The sequence below is a fragment of the Scyliorhinus torazame genome, chromosome 22 (genome assembly GCF_047496885.1).
Source record: "Scyliorhinus torazame isolate Kashiwa2021f chromosome 22, sScyTor2.1, whole genome shotgun sequence".
NCBI classification, from domain to species: domain Eukaryota; kingdom Metazoa; phylum Chordata; class Chondrichthyes; order Carcharhiniformes; family Scyliorhinidae; genus Scyliorhinus; species Scyliorhinus torazame.
This window is the reverse complement of record NC_092728.1, coordinates 69,907,450-69,930,314: the sequence shown is the minus strand read 5'-3', so window position 1 is coordinate 69,930,314 and position 22,865 is coordinate 69,907,450. Positions and strand designations below refer to the sequence as shown.

The 22,865-nt window shown below is 44.0% G+C and overlaps 1 protein-coding gene across 3 annotated transcripts in view; it reads left to right on the top strand.

Moving 5' to 3' along the window:
* The first annotated feature begins 2,553 nt into the window (after positions 1 to 2,553).
* Positions 2,554 to 22,865, top strand: part of LOC140399117 (ER degradation-enhancing alpha-mannosidase-like protein 3) — a 70,077-nt gene continuing 49,765 nt past the window's right edge. Inside the window, exons 1-3 of one of the 3 annotated variants that reach the window (XM_072488293.1) lie at positions 2,554 to 3,027; positions 14,598 to 14,643; positions 17,848 to 17,948. In XM_072488293.1, the coding sequence (XP_072344394.1) occupies positions 2,930 to 3,027; positions 14,598 to 14,643; positions 17,848 to 17,948 (245 nt within the window). In that variant the 5' untranslated portion in view covers positions 2,554 to 2,929. Of the gene's footprint in view, positions 3,028 to 14,597; positions 14,644 to 17,846; positions 17,949 to 22,865 lie in introns of those variants that run through there. The other 2 variants (XM_072488294.1, XM_072488295.1) reach the window with 2 other exon arrangements.

The following is a 22,865-nucleotide window of genomic DNA, read 5'->3' as shown; positions in this document are numbered from 1 at the left end:
CCACAGCTTCCTTTTCTTGGGATCCACTACCAACCTGATTTTCCCAATCCACCTGCATATTGAAGTCCCCCATGATTATTGTAATATACTGTTTTTTACATGCCTTTTCTATCTCCTGATTTATTTTCTGCCCCACAACCTGACTACTGCTAGGGGGCCTGTAAGTAACTCCATCAGGGTCTTTTTACCTTTTTACCAAAAAGAGATTGTTAACTTGGGAGAATAAATCAAGAAGCAGGTAGGAGAAAGTGGAATAATAATAATCTTTATTAGTGTTAAAAGTAGGCTTACATTAACACTGCAATGAAATTACTGTGAAAATCACCTCGTCGCCACGCTCCGGTGCCTGTTCGAGTACACTGAGGGAGAATTCAGAATGTCCAATTCATTTAACAAGCACATCTTTTGGGACTTGTGGGAGGAATTCGGAGCACCCAGAGGAAACCCACACAGACACGGGGCGAACGTGCCGACTCCGCACATGCAGTGTCCCAAACCGGGAATCGTACCCGGGTCTCTGATGCTGGGAAGCAACAGTGCTAACCACTGAGCAACGGTGCGGCCCACAAATCAAAGTATTTATAGGAGTCAGTGAACTTAGTAGTGGATATTGCTTGCCGGCTATTCCAAGAAATGGAGACAAAAAATTTTTTTTTAGGAAACATTTTATTGAGGTATTTATAAATGTAACATTTAACATATTAACATTCTAAATAACAGAACAGTCCGACACACGCAAAACCCCCACAGTAACATACCCAACTTCCCCCCCGCCCTAACTCCTAAGTACCCATATATTAGATTCCCTGCTCTTATTCTCCGCTTCCTTGCCTCCCCTCCCCCCCCTTTCTGCTGATGGTCAGTTTTCCTTAAAGAAGTCTATAAATGGCTGCCACCTCCAAGCGAACTCCTGTATTGAACCCCTTAAGGCAAACTTAATCTTCTCTAGCCTGAGGAACTCTGCCATTTCACTGACCCACACCCCCGACTTTGGAAGCTCCGAGTCCCTCCATCCCAGCAAAATCTATCTCCGGGCCACCAGGGAGGCAAAGGCCAATACGTCAGCCTTCCCCCCCAGGGTTCCCGGGTCTTCTGACACTCCAAATATTGCCACCTCTGGACTCGGAATCACCCTCCATTCCAGGACCTCTGACATGACATCAGGGAATCCCTGCTAAAATCCCCTCAGCTTCGGACACGCCCAAAGCATATGTACATGATTCGCCGGACTTGCCCCGCACCTCTCACACCTGTCCTCCACCTCCTCAAAAAACTGAGACAACAAAGTTGAGGAAGAGTAGGGAAGAGTCGCAGTTGAAAGACATGAAGGCAAGGGCACGCTCACACCATTGGTCACCCGACGCATTCTTTCTCAAGGTGCGTTATCTTCCCAGGTCAAGTGAAGAAACTCTTTGTTACCCAGTTGGATGATCCTATCCAACCGATTTCTCCTCATTCCCAATCACTTCAGCATGAAGCAATGAAAATGTCCCAAGAAAATTGAAGAAAAAACATTCAATATTTTCATGCCCTGGTTACCTTTCTTCTAAGTTACATAATGCCAAATCTAGGAGATTCAAGTATGATCCTGAAGGCATTCCCACTTGAAAGATAGGATAAAGTACTATAGAAATGCAAGTTCTTTCTTTCCTGTATCACTTAAACCCATACACTGCATTGCAAAACAATATAAAATGCTGGCATATTTATTTACAATGCAATGTGGAAATTCACTTTCGTGATCCTATTGTACTTTGATCTGTGGCCTGTGAAATTTACTGAGGCAAAAGGTTGTTCGTTTGGTCTTGTTCAACGCCCAAATTAAATTGGTGCGGACTTTGTCTTGTTGCTGTGAAGACCAAACAGTTCATGAACGTCCAGTGCCCCAAAGGTACCATCAGTCGTGAAGCACTTAATCTTTTTTGATTACAATGGCCTCTGATCTAACTGGCATTTTTAAAAAATGCAACCACCCACATGTCAAAAATCGATAATTCTCTAGTGGGATGGGCAGCATGGTGGCGCAGTGGTTAGCATTGCTGCCTCACGGCGCCGAGGTCCCAGGTTCAATCCTGGCTCTGGGTCACTGTCTGGGTGGAGTTTGCACATTCTCCCCGTGTTTGCGTGGGTTTCGCCCCACAACCCAAAGATGTGCAGGGTAGGTGGATTGGACACGCAAAAATTGCCCCTTAATTGGAAAAAATGAATTGGGTACTCTAAATTTAAAATAAAAAATTCTCTAATGCGATAAGGTACATGCTATTTTTCCCCACAGAGCAGACAAGTGGTTCACAACAGGAGAAGGTGGTGGACTTGATCAGAGGGAAGGCACTGGAGCCTGCATTGGGCGCGTGGGGGAGGGAAGACTACAATCCCGGCATGCTTTGTGCGCTCACGTCCGCGGCTGCGCGTGATGCGAACGCGCAAGTCCCGCCGGTCGTTGTAGTCCAGCCTCTGGCTGCAGGCCCAGGTGAGACTTTGCATTGCTTCTTTTCTCCCCCCCCCCCCTCCCTCCAGCCGGCGGCTGCCATTTGCCGCGGGAGCGTCTCCCGAGTGGGGAGTCAGGGATCGTTGTTGCCGCAGAAAAGCGTCGTCAGATGGAACTACAAAGACCAGCATGCCAGTGCTTTTAGGGTGGCCGCTCCGTGGGGAAGGGACAAGGCCGGATTTAAATGGACAGGATGCGGCCGCTGGTGCTTGCTGAGCAGGAAGAGATTGGATCAGTAACAGGTTCTAGGAAGGACCCGGTCACCTTTTGCACTGTCTGCTCGACCATGAGGGCGGCTTAGTGGGAGCAGCAGGCAGATTTGTGTGGCGGGGGAGGGGGAGAAAGTTCCTGTCAAAAGAAAAATGGAAGCTTGCAGAGTAAGCTGATGGTCAAAAGCCCTGTGACACAAACTGCTCCAAGCATCCCCAAAACCTCACCAACATGGGTTTCGCCCTCAGGCTGTTGGCATCCTTCACCCTCACCTGGGACTGTTTCCACCTGGTGCTGGGAATGACAGAGCAGGAGAAAGGGACAATCAGGTATGATTTCCCCCCCAAACTCTTGCTGTGAACTGGGCCTCTATGGCACTGCACTTTGGTACCAGCCTCTCATCCCAGCTGGCGTGCTTTGATGGTTGAGAGTTTATTTTGAACCAAATGATAACTGACATGGTCACGTATAACAGAGTGAATGTGGTACAGCTCCTTTCAATCGGCAGGGTAGCGTAGTGGTTAACGCTGCGGCCACGCAGCTCCGGGGACCCGGGTTCGATTCCAGTCTTGGGTGATTGACTGGGTTTCCGCCGGGTGCTCCGGTTTCCCCTCTCAGTCCAAAAGATGTGCAGGTTAAGGGTATTGGCCATGATCAATGCACAGGGTTACGGGGAGTGTCGGTGCAGACTCGATGCCAAATGGCCTCCTTCTGCACTTGTAGTGATTCTATTGTAATTCAGTTTTCCTGCTTCTGCAACTAAATTGCTTGCTGTCATTATTATAAAGTTTTATCATGCATTTCTCTTTGCAAAAATTGCTGCAATATATGATTTTACTGGTGTTTGTTTTTTTTTGCTTTCATCTGTTGTGTCAAATCACTGATTGTCTTTAAGACAGAGATAGATAGGTTCTTAATTAATAAGGGAATCAGGGGTTATGGGGAGAAGGCAGGAGAATGGGGATGAGAAAATATCAGCCATGATTGAATGGCGAAGCAGACTTGATGGGCGAGTGGCCTAATTCTGTTCCTATGTCTTATGGTTGGTGACAGAAAGTGAATAATTTTGATAACGTAACTTGGCATGTGCCTAACAAAAAGCCTAACAATCTCTGTGACGCAGGCTTCCTCTTTCCAAATGGCAGTTTAAATCTGATGTCAAATTGAGTGTTCTCCAGTGGTCCACCAAGCAGGGTAGCAGCCAATCACGCTGCAGTATTTCCATGCAGCAAAGCAGGAAGTTAAAATCAGTGAATGCCTTCACTTCTGAATTTAAGATTTCAAATAGCAAATTACATGGATTATGATTGGATTAAGGTAGTAGCTAAAATAAATTAAATTTAAACAAGTTTTCTAGTTTTTTTAAAAGTGGTTTTTATCATTGTGGGGAAATTTGACATTTACATTTTATAGAATCTCTGCAGTGCAGAAGGAGGCCATTCGGCCCACTGTGTCTAAACTGACACTCCGAAAGAGTATTCCACCTAGCGCCCCCCCCCCCCCCCCCCCCCCCCGGCAACTCCCGTAACCTGACTTACACATCCTTGAACACGAAGGGACAATTTAGCATAGCCAATCCACCTAACCTGCACATCTTTCCTGGGCAAGTGAGATTCTTTAGCAGTGATTATGAAGTTCGCACAGCATTAAAAACTCAGTTACACCTCCACCTACCACTGTCGAGTTTTTCTTATAGCATGATTAACAGTGTAAAAATGGAAGATTTTGACAATTCACTGATTTTGCACCCTCCCAACCCAACCCTTTCACAGAATGCTACCCATAGCAACGTACCCTCTAAATTTTATTTGTGAATGAGTTGCAAACTCCTCTAAACACTATTTCCTTGTTCATTGAAAGTTTACATTTTAAAAATCACTGGAAGTTCAGAGGATTGAGTGACCTGTTTATTTCAATATGTGATACATCCAGATTATTACAGTTGCACGGATGAGTGAAACATTGCTTTCCTTCCACTCACCCTATTCTTTCACTCATCTGAGGTCCCTTTCCACCTCCATATTTCACTGGCCCCAATCCACCTCTATTCAAATGGCAACCTTCAACTTCAACTCTTGTATGCCCCAATCCACCTCTCCTCACACATCCCACTCTACCTTTCCCCACAGATGTTCCTGTTCTCCAACTCCTCACAAATCCCAATCCATCTATCCTCTACAATGTTCCCATTATACCTCTGCTGTTGCGTGTCCCAATTCACACCTCTGCCCTCCCCGCTCACCCTGCCCCCAAATGTTCCACAATGGGACTGTCAGCTCCTCTTTCCCACATAAAAGCTCACACTTCAATAGAGTAGATGAAATGCAGAAAGAGCAGGGAGGATACACTTAGCTCTACAGTCCAGTCATGGATTATAAACAACCGGGAGCGGCATGGTGGTGCAGTGGTTAGCACTGTTGCCTCATAGCACTGAGGACCTGGATTCAATCCCGGCCCCAGGTCACTGTTCGTGTGGAGTTTGCATATTCACCCAGTGTCTGCGTGGGTCTCGCCACGATCCAAAGATGTGCAGGGTAGGTGGATTGGTCACGCTAAATTGCTCCTCAATTTAAATTTTAAAAAAAAGTTTATAAACAACCTGATGAAGCACTTCATCTCCCCAAGTGAAATAAAACTCAGTTCTATATTCATTAACTTAGCTTGAGTGAACCTGCTGTTTCCAGGCTGCTATATGGAGATCAGTCAATGCTAAAGCTAGGAGTTAATTGACAATGCTCCTTAAATATGTCAATAGCCCAATCTGTATCATAAATCTGCTCATCAGAAAGCATTAGGTGCTCACTGAAACTAACTCCATTAATTGATTTTTTTCCCAATCTGTTTTCTTTTTTCTGGCAGTGATGGGTTGTATCCAGTGCGATGTAATCATTAGTTGCTGTGGGCCTTTTTAGGCCATTTGGCTCCAGGTTGTGTTCGGGGCTTTTGAAAACTGCTGACTGTAAGGCACTCCAGAGTCTCGTTCTAATCCAGAGTTGGAAAACAGACGCTCCACAGGTCCCGTTGCTTTCATCCAGCTCAGCCTCTTCTCTCACAGGCCAACCGGTTGCTGAGGAATTTTCCCAAATTCTACCTCTCCCACAATTAATGGCCAAGGAATGCGGAGAGCTCTCACCTTTTGAACCTTGACCTCTCATGGGCTCAGAGACTTTGTCCAGGTCCTGGCCTTCTGCCGCCTTGTCGTGTGCTTCTCATTTCCTGAGACACCTGCCTTTTCCCTGCCCCTACCCATTCCCACTGGCTCAAGATCACGTGTCACCAATCACAGGTTCCCTCTCTTCCATGTTCACTGATGCTTCAATCACAGCGTCAGTTTTTCCATGCAGTTTCCAGATGCTTGTCCCTTTGTGACTGGGATGTGACACTCAGCCCCACCCCACTCCCTGTTCGAGCTTGCCACTGTTTAGAGATTATTCATGAAGGCCCGCCTTCTCAACCATGCCCCTCACCTGAAGTGTGGTGATCCTCGGGTTAAACCACCAGCAGTCAGCTCTCCCCCTCAAAGAGAAAAGCAGCCTATGTCACCTGGGACTATGGTGATTTTACCGTACCTTATTTCAATGTACAATCCATTCCAGGTTTCTGTGTGACCTTGTATGTACGCACCTTAGAGGGAACATTACTGGGTGACCGCTGAGGGAGCTTCTTGGAAACCTCTGGATTTCCACATTATTCTGCACGTCCACTGACTCCTGTAGCTGCTGTCAATTTCAGTGAAGTAACAGTGGTAAACACTGGCGGTTTCACTGTCATTACCATTGCAGAATTGGGCCTATGAAGCTAGTGTGAAATGAGTGATTTAACTGCTATGTACTGTGTAGGAATCAATTGTTCGGCCCGATTCCACAAAAATATTGTAAAGGTGTAGGGCAGAATTAGGGCAGCACGGAGGCACAGCGGTTAGCACTGCTGCCTCACAGCTCCAGGGTCACGGGTTCAATTTCAGCTTCGGGTGACTGTTTGTGTGGAGTTTGCACTTTCTCCCAGTGTCTGTGTGGGTTTCCTCCAGGTGCTCCGGTTTCTTCCCACAGTCCAAAGATGTGCAGGTTAGGTGGATTGGCCATGCTAAATTGCTGCTTAGTGTCCAGAAAGGTTAGCTGAGATTACGGGGATAGGGTGAAGGTGTGAGCTTGGGTGGGGTGCTCTTTCCCGGGGCTGGTGCAAACTCGATGGGCCGAATAGTCTCCTTCTCCACTATGAAGTCTAATTCTCGCCAGCCCATGCCAGCGGCTGTGGGGGGGGGGGGGGGGGGGGGCTGCGAATACGGCGGGAGGCCCAGAAATCAGTTTCACACTAACATAGAACATAGAAAAATACAGCACAGAACAGGCCCTTTGGCCCACGATGTTGTGCCGAACCTTTGTCCTAGATTAATCATAGATTATCATAGTCGAGTCTGCACCGGCTCCTGGAAAGAGCACCCTACCCAAGGTCAACACCTCCACCCTATCCCCACAACCCAGCAACCCCACCCAACACTAAGGGCAATTTTGGACACTAAGGAAAATCTATCACTGCCAACCCACCTAACCTGCACATCTTTGGACTGTGGGTGGAAACCGGAGCACCCGGAAGAAACCCACGCACACACGGGGAGGACGTGCAGACTCCACACAGTCAGTGACCCAAGCCAGAATCGAACCTGGGACCCTGGAGCTATGAAGCAATTGTGGTATCCACAATGCTACCTTGCTGCCCTTAAGAACAAATTAATCTACACTATATCATTCGACCAAAATCCATGTACCTATCCAATAGCTGCTTGAAGGTCCCTAATGTTTCCGACTCAACTACTTCCACAGGCAGTGCATTCCATACCCCCACTACTCTCTGGGTAAAGAACCTACCTCTGACATCCCCCCTATATCTTCCACCATTCACCTTAAATTTATGTCCCCTTGTAATGGTTTGTGCCACCGGGGGAAAAAGTCTCTGACTGTCTACTCTATCTATTCCCCTGATCGTCTTATAAACCTCTATCAAGTCGCCCCTCATCCTTCTCCGTTCTAATGAGAAAAGGCCTAGCACCCTCAACCTTTCCTCGTAAGACCTAATCTCCATTCCAGGCAACATCCTTGTAAACCTCCTTTGCACCTTTTCCAAAGCTTCCACATCCTTCCTAAAATGAGGCGACCAGAACTGTACACAGTATTCCAAATGTGGCCTTACCAAAGTTTTATACAGCTGCATCATCACCTCACGGCTCTTAAATTCAGTCCCTCTGTTAATGAACGCTAGCACACCATAGGCCTTCTTCACAGCTCTATCCACTTGAGTGCCAACTTTCAAAGATGTATGAACATAGACCCCAAGATCTCTCTGCTCCTCCACATTGCCAAGAACTCTACCGTTAACCCTGTATTCCGCATTCATATTTGTCCTTCCAAAATGGACAACCTCACACTTTTCAGGGTTAAACTCCATCTGCCATTTCTCAGCCCAGCTCTGCATCCTATCTATGTCTCTTTGCAGCCGACAACAACCCTCCACACTATCCACAACTCCACCAATCTTCGTATCGTATGCAAATTTACTGACCCGCCCTTCAACTCCCTCATCCAAGTCATTAATGAAAATCACAAACACCAGAGGACCCAGAACTGATCCCTGTGGTACGCCACTGGTAACTGGGATCCAGGCTGAATATTTGCCATCCACCACCACTCTCTGACTTCTATCGATTAGCCAGTTTGTTATCCAACTGGCCAAATTTCCCACTATCCCATGCCTCCTTACTTTCTGCAGAAGCCTACCATGGGAAACCTTATCAAATGCCTTACTAAAATCCATGTACACTACATCCACTGCTTTACCTTCATCCACATGCTTGGTCACCTCCTCAACAAATTCAATAAGACTTGTAAGGCAAGACCTACCCCTCACAAATCTGTGCTGACTATCCCTAATCAAGCAGTGTCTTTCCAGATGCTCAGAAATCCTATCCTTCAGTACCCTTTCCATTACCTTGCCTACCACCAAAGTAAGACTAACTGGCCTGTAATTCCCAGGGTTATCCCTAGTCCATTTTTTGAACAGGGGCACGACATTCGCCACTCTCCAATCCCCTGGTACCACTGTTGACAGTGAGGACGAAAAGATCATTGCCAACGGCTCTGCAATTTCATCTCTTGCTTCCCATAGAATCCTTGGATATATCCCATCAGGCCCGGGGGACTTGTCTATCCTCAAGTTTTTCCAAAGTGCCCAACACATCTAGTGTGAATTTACAGTGGGATCTTCCATTGGTGCCCACCATGGCGGTTTGGAAGACCTGCTAGAGGAAAACATGCCAGCATGAAACACATTTGGAATAACGTGGGGTGCAGATGGCAGGACTGAACTGAACAATGCCTGGAGATGCCTCTGGCGTTCAGGCTGGAGACCTCCTGCAACCCTAGACCCTGGAACACCCCAGCAGTGGACCTTCCATGTTCAGTGACCTGGAGGGGGTTTATCTTCCAGCCTCAGAATCTTCCAGAGGTACACCTTCGTTCTCAGACATCCACCTTCTGGTCTCTTGAGTGCTACCAGGGATCTATCTTCATTTTCAGGAGCTCCACCTTCTTTCTTCAATCATGGATCAGTGATGCTGGGTGCCTTTTCAGTATGGCACCTGGATACAATGGCAGGCTAAGTACCATCCAAGCCTGCCTGCCACTGAATATGGGATAAAATACCCAGGTACATAATTAATAAGGTCGGGGCTGGAAGATTTGGTATGTTTTCCTGCCGGCCTCCTCGAGGAACACGCCACATTCCCACCCCAGCAGGATGATCAGCACAAGCATAAGGTGCCGTCGAATTGAGGAATTACTGCCATTACCAGGATTTAACTAATTTTGACAAACATACTCTATGCATAAGTACAATCCTGTTTCTGGCCCCCTTCTAATTTGCAGTCTAATAGCTGCATATTAATATTTGGATGCATCTTAAATGGAACTAGTTAGGTATAAAGCTCAATGACAAAATGATAAATCAGTTCTTATTTTGTGTTAAGTGATAACAGTTGCTATAATTTGTCCCGAGTTCTTTTATTTCTAACATAAATCAGTTCTGTTGATTGAAAACTGAATTCCAGTAGCTTTTTTAACCTGTAGAAAGGCTTTCAGTTCAAGTATTTTGCTTTTTCTCTCTCTGACAAACCTAATTAGTTCACAAAGTTTCACTGTGCTGGTAAGTAATGCTGCATATTCCATAATGTTAACTTTTCAAATTCTTCAGGGCAATTGTGAGAGCTGATTTTTTATTTCTAACCTATATAGAACAGAGAACATTACAGCGCAGTACAGGCCCTTCGGCCCTCGGTGTTGCGTCGACCTGTGAACCCACTCTAAAGCCCATCTACACTATTCCCTTATCGTCCATATGTCTATCCAATGACCATTTGAATGCCCTTAGTGTTGGTGAGTCCACTACTGTTGCAGGCAGGGCATTCCACGCCCTGACTACTCTCTAAGCAAAGAACCTACCTCTGACATCTGTCTTATATCTATCTCCCCTCAATTTAAATCAATGTCCCCTCGTGCTAGACATCACCATCCGAGGAAAAAGGCTCTCACTATCCACCCTATCCAATCCTCTGATCATCTTGTATGCCTCAATTAAGTCACATCTTAACCTTCTTCTCTCTAACAAAAACAGCCTCAAGTCCCTCAGCCTTTCCTCATAAGATCTTCCCATCATACCAGGCAACATTCTGGTAAATCTCTGCACCCTTTCCAATGCTTCCACATCCTTCCTATAATGCGGCGACCAGAATTGCACGCAATACTCCAAATGCGGCCGCACCAGAGTTTTGTACAGCTGCAACATGACCTCACGGCTCCGAAACTCAATCCCTCTACCAATAAAAGCGAAGTAAGAAGTCTTACACACCAGGTTAAAGTCCAACAGGTTTGTTTTGATGTCACTAGCTTTAGGAGCGCTGCTCCTTCCTCAGGTGAATAAAAGCTAACACACCGTACGCCTTCTTAACAACCCTCTCAACCTGGGTGGCAACTTTCAGGGATCTATGTGCATGGACACCGAGATCTCTCTGCTCATCCACACTGCCAAGAATCTTACCATTAGCCCAGTACTCTGTCTTCCTGTTATTCCTTCCATAATGAATCACCTCACACTTTTCTGCATTAAACTCCATTTGCCACCTCTCAGCCCAGCGCTGCAGCTTATCTATGTCCCTCTGTAACTTGTAACATCTTTCCGCACTGTCCACAACGCCACCAACTTTAGTGTCATCTGCAAATTTACTCATCCATCCTTCTACGCCCTCCTCCAGGTCATTTATAAAAATGACAAACAGCAGTGGCCCCAAAACAGATCCTTGTGGTACACCACTAGTAACTGGACTCCAGTCTGAACATTTCCCATCAACCACCACCCTTTGTCTTCTTCCAGCTAGCCAATTTCTGATCCTAACTGCTAAATCACCCTGAATCCCATGCCTCCGTATTTTCTGCAGTAGCCTACCATGGGGAACCTTATCAAAAGCTTTACTGAAATCCATATACAACACATCAACTGCTTTACTCTCATCCACCTGTTTGGTCATCTTCTCAAAGAACTCAATAAGGTTTGTGAGGCACGACCTACTCTTCACAAAACCGTGTTGACTATCTCTAATCAAATGATTCCTTTCCAGGTGATTATACATCCTATCTCTTATAAACCTTTCCAAGATTTTGCCCACAATAGAAGTAAGGCTCACTTGTTTATAGTTACCGGGGTTGTCTCTACTCCCCTTCTTGAACAAGGGGACAACATTTGCTATCCTCCAGTCTTCTAGCACTATTCCTATAGACAAAGATGACTTAAAGATCAAAGCCAAAGGCTCAGCAATCTCCTCCCTAGCTTCCCAGAGAATCCTAGGATAAATCCCATCCGGCCCAGGGGACTTATCTATTTTCACACTTTCCAGAATTGCTAACACCTCCTCCTTATGAACCTCAAGCCCTTCTGGTCTAGTAGCCTGAATCTCAGTATTCTCCTCGACAACATTGTCTTTTTCCTGTGTGAATACTGATGAAAAATATTCATTTAGCACCTCTCCCATCTCCTCGGACTCCAAGCACAACTTCCCACGACTGTCCTTGACTGGCCCTACTCGTACCTTAGTCATTTGTTTATTCCCAACATATCTATAGAAAGCTTTAGGGTTATCCTTGATCCTACATGCCAAAGACTTCTCATGTCCCCTCCTGGCTCTTCTTAGCTCTCTCTTTAGGTCCTTCCTAGCTAACCTGTAACTCTCGAGTGCCCTAACTGAACCTTCATGTCTCATCTTTACATAAGCCTCCTTCTTCGTCTTGACAAGTGTTTCGACTGCTTTAGTAAACCACGGTTCCCTTGCTCGACCACTTCTTTCCTGCCTGACAGGTACATACTTATCAAGGACACGCAGTAGCTGTTCCTTGAACAAGCTCCACATTTCCATTGTGCCCATCCCCTGCAGTTTCCTCTCCATCCGATGCATCCTAAGTCTTGCCTCATCGCATCATAATTACCTTTCCCCCAGATATAACTCTTGTCCTGCGGTATATACCTATCCCTTTCCATCACTAAAGTAAACATAATCGAATTGTGGTCACTATCACCAAAGTGCTCACCTACCTCCAAATCTTAACACCTGCCCTGGTTCATTACTCAGTACCAAATCCAATATGGCCTCGCCTCTCGTTGGCCTATCTACATACTGTGTCAGGAAACCCTCCTGCACACATTGGAGAAAAACGGACCCATCTAAAGTACTCAAACTATAGCGTTTCCAGTCAATATTTGGAAAGTTAAAGTCCCCCATAACAACTACCCTGTTGCTTTCGCTCCTATCCAGAATCATCTTTGCAATCCTTTCCTCTACATCTCTGGAACTTTTCGGAGGCCTATAGAAAACCCCTAACAGAGTGACCTCTCCTTTCCTGTTTCTAACCTCAGCCCATACTACCTCCGTAGACGAGTCCTCATCAAACATCCTTCCTACCACTGTAATACTGTCCTTGACTAATAATGCCACCCCTCCCCCTCTTCTACCACCTTCCTTGAGCTGACTGAAATATCTAAACCCCCGCACCTGCAACAACCATTCCTGTCCCCGCTCTATCCATGTCTCCGAAATGGCCACAACAGCGAAGTCCCAGGTACCAACCCATGCCGCAAGTTCACCCACCTTATTCCGGATGCTCCTGGCATTGAAGAAGACACACTTTAAACCACCTTCCTGCCTGCCTGTACACTCCTGCAACTTTGAAACCTTACTCATGACCTCACTACTCTCAACCTCCTGTATACTGGAGCTACAATTCAGGTTCCCAAGCCCCTGCTGAACTCGTTTAAACCCTCCTGAAGAGCATTAGCAAATTTCCCCCCCAGGATATTGGTACCCCTCTGGTCCAGGTGTAGATCATCCCGTTTGTAGAGGTCCCACCGACCCCAGAATAAGCCCCAATTATCCAGAAATCTGAAACCCTTCCTCCTGCACCATCCCTGTAGCCACGTGTCCAGCTCCTCTCTCTCCCTATTCCTCGTCTCGCTATCACGCGGCACGGGTAACAACCCAGAGGTAATAACTCTGTTTGTCCCTGATCTAAGTTTCCACCCTAGCTGCCTGAATTCCTACCTTACATCCCTATCCCTTTTCCTACCTATGTTGTTGGTACCTATGTGGACCTCGACTTGGGGCAGCTCCCCCTCCCCCTTAAGGATCCCGAAAACACGATCCGAGACATCACGCACCCTGGCACCTGGGAGGCAACACACCAACCGCGAGTCTCTCTTGTTCCCACAGAATCTCCTATCTATCCCCCTAACTATGGAGTCTCCAATGACTAATGCTCTACTCCTCTCCCCCCTTCCCTTCTGAGCAACAGGGACAGACTCTGTGCCAGATCCTGTACCTCATGGCTTACCCCTGGTAAGTCCTCCCCCCAACAGTATCCAAAGCGGTATACTTGTTACTAAGGGGAACGACCACAGGGGATCCCTGCACTGACTGCTTCCTCCCAGCCCCTCTCACCGTCACCCATCTATCTTTATTCTTCGGAGTAACTACATCCCTGAAGCTTCTATCTATGACCATCTCTGCCTCCTGAATGATCCGAAGTTCATCCAGCTCCAGTTCCCTGACGCGGTTTCTGAGGAGCTGGAGATGTTTGCACTTCCCACAGATGAAATCAGCAGGGACACTGACGGCGTCCCTCACCTCAAACATTCTGCAGGAGGAACATTGCACTACCTGCCCTACCATCCCCTCTAGATGAAAAAAGAAAGAAAGAGCTTACCTGTTCTTCACTCTCCTTCTCAGCAAGCTATCACTCAGCAAGTGTCACTTGACAACAGCTCCTCCACAAACCACCTTCAAGTTAGGGTGAGCACACAGATGTATGCAAATTTCCCCCGCAACAGCCAATCAGCAGCTCTGCTCTACTGCCCTCTGCTGGATGCTTGTCTTCACTTGAACAGCTAGGGCCTCTTGCTCAGGTACTCCTTCAAGTTAGGGTGAGCACACGGACGTATGCAAATTTCCCCCGCAACAGCCAATCCGCAGCTCCGCTCTACTGCCCTCTGCTGGGTTTATTGATAAGATTTTGGACTCTGCACAGTCCCTGGCTGCTTTTTGATTCAATACATCATTTTCAAAAATAGTAAAATATTACAGTAAATCCCATGATACATGTTTAGTTACTGAATATTCGTATGCTTAATTTCTTTGTAAAAAGACTTTCATAATTCAGACGTGGCCTGATGCTTTTAACTTTATTTAGTAACCTCTTGGCTAGGCAATATATTTATCAAGATCAGCACTATAGACAATTGGTTATGTATGTTGGAGCAATATTTTGAAGCAGGCCTTGATTTGCCGATCTTATTTTTTTTTTCTTTACAGGAACCAAGTTGTTGAAATGTTTGAGCATGCCTACGATAACTATATGGTAAGCATTTGTTTCGTTTTTATTTCAGTTGTGTTTGATCGTTGTCCCGTGTTTGCATTTTAGATTTAGATTTATTGTCACGTGTACCGAGGTGCAGTGAAAAGTATTGTTCTGCGTACAGTCCAGGCAGATCGTTCCATACATGAAAAACATAGGACATACAATAAATACGCAATGTAAATACATAGACATCGGGTGAAGCACACGGAGTGTAGTGTTACAACAGTAGCACTTTCCTTTGGTCTTTTCAGAATGAGTCAGGATGGACATGGAACCTAATAACAGGAGTAGACCATTCAGACCTTCGAGCATGCTCCACCATCCTATAAGGTCATGGCTGACCTGGTTATCGTCTCAACTCCAATTTCACATCTGCTTGACTCCCTCGCAAGCACAAATAAAAATCTAGACTACTTGAGTCGTAAATCCCTTGCTTGTGTGTGGCAATATAAATTCCAGAAAAATGTCTCCAGCTTTCAGTAAACAAAGTCCAGTTTTCTGTTCTGTCCTTCAGGTATTATTGCTTTACATGGAATTAATGAGACCCACTATTCTGAATTTTATTGATCCCAACTGTTATCAACGACTATCAGAACTAGTGAATACTGTAAGATTTTGTTCTATACCTTTTCAGATTCCATTGAAGTCAATTAATTGCAGGCGATAGTACTCTTCATATTATTGTGTTTCAATCTGAAGATAATCCTATGAAATATTAATGATAGGTCAGCATACATAGAATAATTTTACAAATCTGTGCTGTTCTTTTTCCAGCTCATGATGCAAATTAACAATGTGGACGTTTGTGGTTAGCACTGCAGCCTCACGGCACCAGGGACCCAAATTTAATTCTGGCCTTGGGTGACTGCCTGTGTGTGAGTTTGTCTGTTCTTCTCGTGTCTGCGTGGGTTCCTTCCCACAGTACAAAGATGCGCACGTTAGCTGGATTGGCCATGGTAAATTGCCCCTTAGGGTCCAAAGATGTGCAGGTTGGGCAGGGTTTTAAGGCTAGGGCAGGGGGAGTGGGCCTAGTTGGGTTGCTCTTTTGGAGGGTTGTTGCCAACTTTAAAAAAAAATATTTATTTATTTTTTTAAATTGAGAGTTCCCAAATATATTTTGCTAATTAAGGACAATTTAGTGTGGCCAATTCTCCTACCCTGCACATCTTTGGGCTGTGGGGATGAGACCCACGCAGACACAGGGAGAATGTGCAAACTCCACTTGGCAGTGATCCGGGATCGAAACTGGGTCCTCGGCGCTGAGGGGCAGCAGTGCTTATTCTATTTACAATGGTCAAAAAAATCATGGAAAGCATTTGACCAAATTTCCAATGTGCGCAGTGCAGGCTGGCAAGGCACCCCATCAGCAGTGCAAACATAAAACTTTCCCTTTCCTGTCTTCAGGATATTTTCTGGTCACTTTTGATCATGTCGACTAAACATTATCAGCACAAAACAGAAAATCCATAGAATCCCTACAGTGGAAGCAATGCAGAAAGATATATTCTTTTCTCATGACTGGCACCTGTTAGCCGTGGTATTTGGTGTATAACAAATAAGCCAACACGACCAACATTGCAATTTCTGATTTTATGGTTGGATTCTTACAACATCATCTGTTTGTTACACATTCAGGCTTTTCTATTGACTCATTACTGTGATTAAAAAGCAGAAATACAACAGGAAAAGCAACCTTAATCATATTGAAGGACCTGTATTTGAGGCATGTAAAGTCTGAACCAGGAAGTGTCAGTTAGGATAGCTGATTCAACACCAAATCATGCAAAACAAAAGTGAAATAACGAGATATTAAAAGACAGAGAAAGAATTTTCATTTTTAACAACCTACAACAATAATTAAAACACTAAGAGGATACGTTTCCACACTGTAAATGTTAACTTTCAAATTTGCTTTTTAATAATGGTGAGTTGTGTTAATCTCACTGTTTCTCACACAAAATGAGGCAATATGTTTCTGTACATTGCGTATTTTATCTAAATGCTATTGTTGATTTTTTTTTTCTGAGTTCAATTCTTATTTCGCAGCATAATGTTTTTTAGCCATTTTTCTGTTTTCATTATACTCGGAAAGGAAAAACACATTTTTGCTGTGGTTGAAAGTAGCCTTGTTAAGTTACATGTAATACACAACTTGTATAAATGGACTTGTTTAAAATTGAAGTTGCCAAAAGGTGAATCATTCAGTCTCCTTTTTTGTTAATACAAGAGCTTCCTTGGAAAGATATTTTAAATAATTCTAATTACTGAGCACCATGAGAAATTTGTGTAGTTTTTATCGATTACAATTGCCTTGTTTGATTTTCTTGGGGTTCCATCTCAAAAGCCTGCTATGTGATCAGTGCTGTTAAATTGATTTAACTACTTTCCCATAAAGTATAATGAATCACAACAATGGATTGAAATAGTGTACTTGTAAACAGTGAATGTACTGTTTATAATTGCACAAACTATTCCTGCATGAAGACAGCTTGGCTGGATGGTAGTATCCTGGTTGTTCGAAGTATATGAAAAGCTATGTTTCCCCGATTACATTAATTATGATCATTTCAGGTTGTATCCCTTTGAAGCAACGGCACTCTACTGTTGGCATTTGTTCCCCTCAGCATAGCATCACAGCTGGCAAATGCTCACTTTTTTGTGAGCAAGCAAAGTCCTTGACATATTGCTATATAATGTATAGATTTTAAGAAAGGGGCTGGGAGCTAGCTAGAGAAGAGCAGGGATTAGCATTGCTGTCCATTAAGTTCTGGACTTGCAACAGAGATAGAAGACTCAGTTAGCTGAAAAAAAAATTGTATCCAATAAGTGTGTCCACTATTCAACCCAGTGCTCAGTGAGTATGAATCCATAAGCATGAAGTGGGCTAGAGATCACTTGGCAATCCTAGTTGCAGAGATCATGACTACAGAGATGGGGAAATGGGAAATTCACAGTAATGTAATGTAACAAATTGGGGAAAACTCAATGGAGCTTCATTCTGCACATGAACCTGCTGTGGTTGATCCACAATTATTGCATTTTGTGCCAAGTGTTCCATTCACAAGCACATATACTTTTAGATGAATTAACATAAACATATTTCTGAGTTACATGAACCCACTGGTATTTCATACAATCTCTGAATCCTGTTAAGAAAGTTATGATGTTTGGCTTTCAGTTTATTTCCTTCATCTGTCCATTTAGGAACATGCATATCCTGCTGATGAGTTGATGCCACTGAGCTGTCGAGGAAGAGTTCGTGGATTGGAGCCAAGTCGCGGAGATGTAGATGATGCCTTAGGAAAGTATGTTCCAGAATTGCACATTCATAAGTACTGTTGTTTGCAATTATAAAATAGTAAACTGCATAAAAATAGTGAGTATTCATTACGCTTTTATTAAGTTTTAAATGAAGGTTATGAGCTGACTACATCCAATAAGTGTGTACACTACAACAAAAGTCTATCCTTCCATCTATTATCTCCTAGGTCTAAAGAACAATCTGAAATAATTTCCATAGTTTGTGTATAAATATATTTTGCATACACAGGCCTTGATGGTACTCACTCCCAAGATGACTATAAACAATATTAGGCAAAATTGCTGAATGATTAAAAACAATATGAGGCAAAATCTTTACTCTGGATACCTTGTAAATAACTTAACGTTGCTCAAAATAACTATTCGAACAAGGTCAACTTTGGTTCAGCATTTTTACCTGAGTCAAAAAGCCACAGGTTTAAGCCCCATTCCGACACCAATGGACTTAATTTACACCAACACTTTTAGTACTGAATGAGTCCTGCGCTGTTGCCAGTGCCTTTGGATGGCATAGTAAACTGAACCCTCTCTTAGGCTGATGTAAGCAATCCCAAATGGCATTCAAACAAGACCAGTTAAGTTCTATTGATGCCCTGGAGAACAACCACCCCTCAACCAACATCAAAGAAACAGATGATCTATTTCATCGCTGTTTTATGACTTGCCGTCTGAAAATTGGCTGCACATTTCTCCACTTTGTATGACTATCTGCACTGTAAAAACAATTTATTGGCTTCAAAGTGTTCTCGGGCATCCTGTGAGCTTAAAAGGTGCTGTGCAGGTTCAAGTTTTTTAGCTTTATGTTATCTACACCAGAGAAGACTTGAAGCTGCTGAGAGAGTAATGGCTACATGAATCCCATAAGACATATTTCATAGAATTTACAATGCAGAAGGAGGCCATTCGGCCCATCGAGTCTGCACCGGCTCCATGAAAGAGCACCCTACCAAAGCCCACACCGCCACCCTATCCCCATAACCCAGTAACCCCACGCAACACTAAGGGCAATTTTGGACACAAAGGGCAATTTAGCATGGCCAATCCACCTAACCTGCACGTCTTTGGACTGTGTGAGGAAACCGGAGCATCCGTAGGAAACCCATGCACACACTGGGAGAACGTGCAGACTCCGCACAGACCGTGACCCAAGCCGGAAATCGAACCTGGGACCCTGGAGCTGTGAAGCAATTGTGCTAACCACTATGCTACCGTGCTGCCACCAGCAACGAGCAGCTCGTCACTGACCTCAAATAAAGCTGCTCATAAACATCTAGCGATCTGTGTGGTGTGGATAACCCCTTTCCAAATGGCAGTTTAAATCTGGCACCAAGTCGAGGGGAAGTCATGGTGTGAAACAGCAGTGATGTCAGCAAGCAGTTAAGCTCCAAACACATAGAAGTATTTGCACACAGCAAACTGGGAAGGTAAGAACACTTAATAGCATTCGCTTTTAAATTTTCAAATTGTGGAATAAATATTTACAATAGGAGTAAAGTAGAAGATAAACTAAAGATAAATGTTAACATTTGAAAAAACATATGGAGAAATTTGACATTCCACAAATATAACATTAACTTTTCAGGGCAGGAAGATTTTAGCTGTAAGAATGAATTTAGTACACTGTTAAAATTCCAGTATCAACGCATTCAACAAGGCGTACGTTTTTAAAGGTGTTTTACAGCGAGACTAATAGCAAACAAGGAGAAATTTTCAGCAGTTCAATTATTTGTGGTCTGAAGAACCTGGATTTAGTCAGTCAAGGGGATTACCAGTCAGGCAGGCCCAATGTGAGTGAGGGATAGGGATCACAGGATGTTGGCAGAAATACGGGGCTTTAGCACAGCGGGCTAAAAAGCTGGCTTGTAAAGCAGACCAAGGCCAGCAGCTTGGGTTCAATTCCCGTACCTGCTTCCACGAACAGGCGCCGGAATGTGGCGACTAGGGGCTTTTCACAGTAACTTCATTTGAAGCCTACTTGTGATAATAAGCGATTTTCATTTCATTTTCAGAACAGGGGGCTCAGAGGCAGAAATGGGTTAGCTTTCAGCAGCCCCCCCTTACTCCACTGCCCCTCTTCCCAATGCCCAGTTCCTCAATCAGGCACAGATTGCTTAATAAAGGGAGCGACCATTCTGGACGGTCGCTGGCAAAGCCCACATATTAGCTGGATGGCCTTTGCCAGGCACAGAAAAATGTCCTGTTCCCATTTAATCCATGATCCACCATTGAATTGCAAATGGGCTCAGAGATAATGGGTGCCAATTGGCTCATTAATGAGCTTAATTGAAGTCTCACTGTCGGTGATCAGGAAATTCCATGTCACCCCTTCCACCCGACTCCGAGTCAATCAGGAGAGGTTTTACCACCACAGAGGGACCGATGTTGCCTCTCCGGTGATTAAATGGCCTGGCTGCCTTGATTCTTGCTGCAGTGGGCTGCATTATATTCAACTTGGGTTGCTGGAAAGCAGGCAAACTGGGGAAGAGGAGAATCATTGACCGTAACCTCTGGATTACTGCATTATTCTGCATCAGTGCAAGTTCCAGAAATTGCGATCGATTTCAGTGGAAATGACAGTTGACACTTTCATTGCCATGACCACCTTAAAATCTGGGGCAAGTATAATGAAAAATCCCAGCATTTGTATTGGTGAAGCAACATCAATTGCTAATTGAGTAAAAATAGCAATTAATAATTACCTGTGGCTTTTAAACCTTGTTCTTTAACCATTAACTTTTAAGTAATTAACCTCAAACTTTTGTTCCTCGCAGCCAAATATTGACACTATAGTGGCTATTTTTGTCAATTGGATTTGAATGTTCTGACGTTAATCAGGTTCTGATAATCCAAAGCCCAAATTTAGTTTACAAAGGCCCACATATGATCTGACAGGATAGGTTCATAAATTTAAGGTGATTGCTTTTAATTTGGCTTGGATCTTCTCAAAATGTGAAGATGCAGCTGAATATGAAGTAATTTCAACCAAAAGGACAATGACAATATAAACTGAAAATGTTGGAATTTAACCCTGCCAATACCAAAGGAAATATAGTTTGCTGATTTAAAATGGGAAACTTGAGTCCAGCCAAAATAACAGTTAGACCATGCACTACATTTCGGATTGAATTTTTTTTTCTGCCACTGATATATTGTCTCGACAAAGCTCCTGCTAAGTAACTCCAATTCGATTTCCTCAAACACACAATAAAAATACAGTAGTCATATAGAAATGTCCGTTATACCAACTACTACATTTAGTGATCAAAATTTTCACTTATTTTCTTTCCAATCCCTCTTTCTTTCAGCAGTGAGTACAAATTAACACATACACAACAAGATACGTTATTTAAATTACAGGTACTAGAGCCCATATCTGGGAACTTCGGAACTGGACATGTGCCAGATTTGGGGATTTGATGGATTTTGGGTCCCAGGCTACCATGTACTTAGAATACATAGAATGAAGTGTGAAAATTAAAGCATAAAAGGGTCTTATTGAAATTACTATCCAGGGCACCAACTTCGACTGTACTCAGTTTTCAGGTCCTTTTGGATTTTGGTATGCTGGATAAGGGGACCCAGTACTTGTAGAGACTTCACATATGATTGATTTGATGGGAGGCATATAATCGCTAAATTCTATGCATCAAAATGCCCAGCTTCAGGGCAGCATGGTGGCGCAGTGGGTTAGCACTACGGCCTCACGGCGCCGAGGTCCCAGGTTCGATCCCGGCTCTGGGTCACTGTCCGTGTGAAGTTTGCACATTCTCCCCGTGTTTGCGTGGGTTTCGCCCCCACAACCCAAAGATGTGCAAACCAGGTGGATTGGCCACGCTAAATTGCCCCTTAATTGGAAAAAAATGAATTGGGTACTCTAAATCTTTAAAAAAAGTGCCCAGCTTCCTTTGGTAAGAACTCTTCTATTAATGAATCATGGAGACCTAAAAAATCCTTTATATTCTCTCCAAATTTTCAAAGTTTGAATTTGGATTGCAGAACAAAGTGTTAGTAAACTAAGTTTTCTTTGAAAGATTGCAGGAAGTTTAATGCTTCAGATCTAAAATAAAACTGTTCTGAATTGGTATGACTTAGATTGACTGGTTCAGCCTTTTGAACACTGATGTTGCAGTTTCAAATTCCTGAAACTGACTGTCTTTCACACTTAAGGAATGTGAAGTTTGTACTCAGAAGTACAAAGTCTGCACCCAAACTTTTGTGATGATTTAGGATCACTTGACGAGGCTTTCCTTATTGAATATTGTTTATTTTATGTTTTAAGTGCTCCTTAAATACATTATTACTTGTTGAATGTTACTGTGAACATATTTCTCAACTGCACTGAAAAATTGAATATTTTTGGCCATGTTCCAATTAGAACTATGGGCGGCACGGCAGCATAGTGGTTAGCACTGTTGCTTCACAGTGCCAGGGGCCCAGGTTCAATTCCTGGCTTGGGTCACTGCCTGCGGAGCGTGCATTTTCTCCCCATGTTTGCGTGGGTTTCCTCCCACAGGTCCTGAAAGATGTGCTTGTTAGGTGAATTGGACTTTCTGAATTTTCCATCTGTGTATTCGAACAGGCGCCGTAGTGTGGCGACTATGGGTTTTTCACAGTAACTTCACTGCGGTTTTAATGTAAGCCTACTTGTAACACTAATAAAGATTATTATTATTAGAACTCTACTGTAAGTTGCAAAAAATCATTAACCCCAATTGTGATCCGCTGCCTTCAAACAGTTGTATGTTTATTGAAATAGGACTTCGGACTGGTGTACAATCCGTTTGCATTGTACAGTAGAACATGTATTAAAGCAACCTAGCTGAAATTTTAGTTCTAATTATATTATAACTTAAGAAAATGAAGGTTCACAGACAACAGAGGAAGAAAGCTCAAAGTTTAAA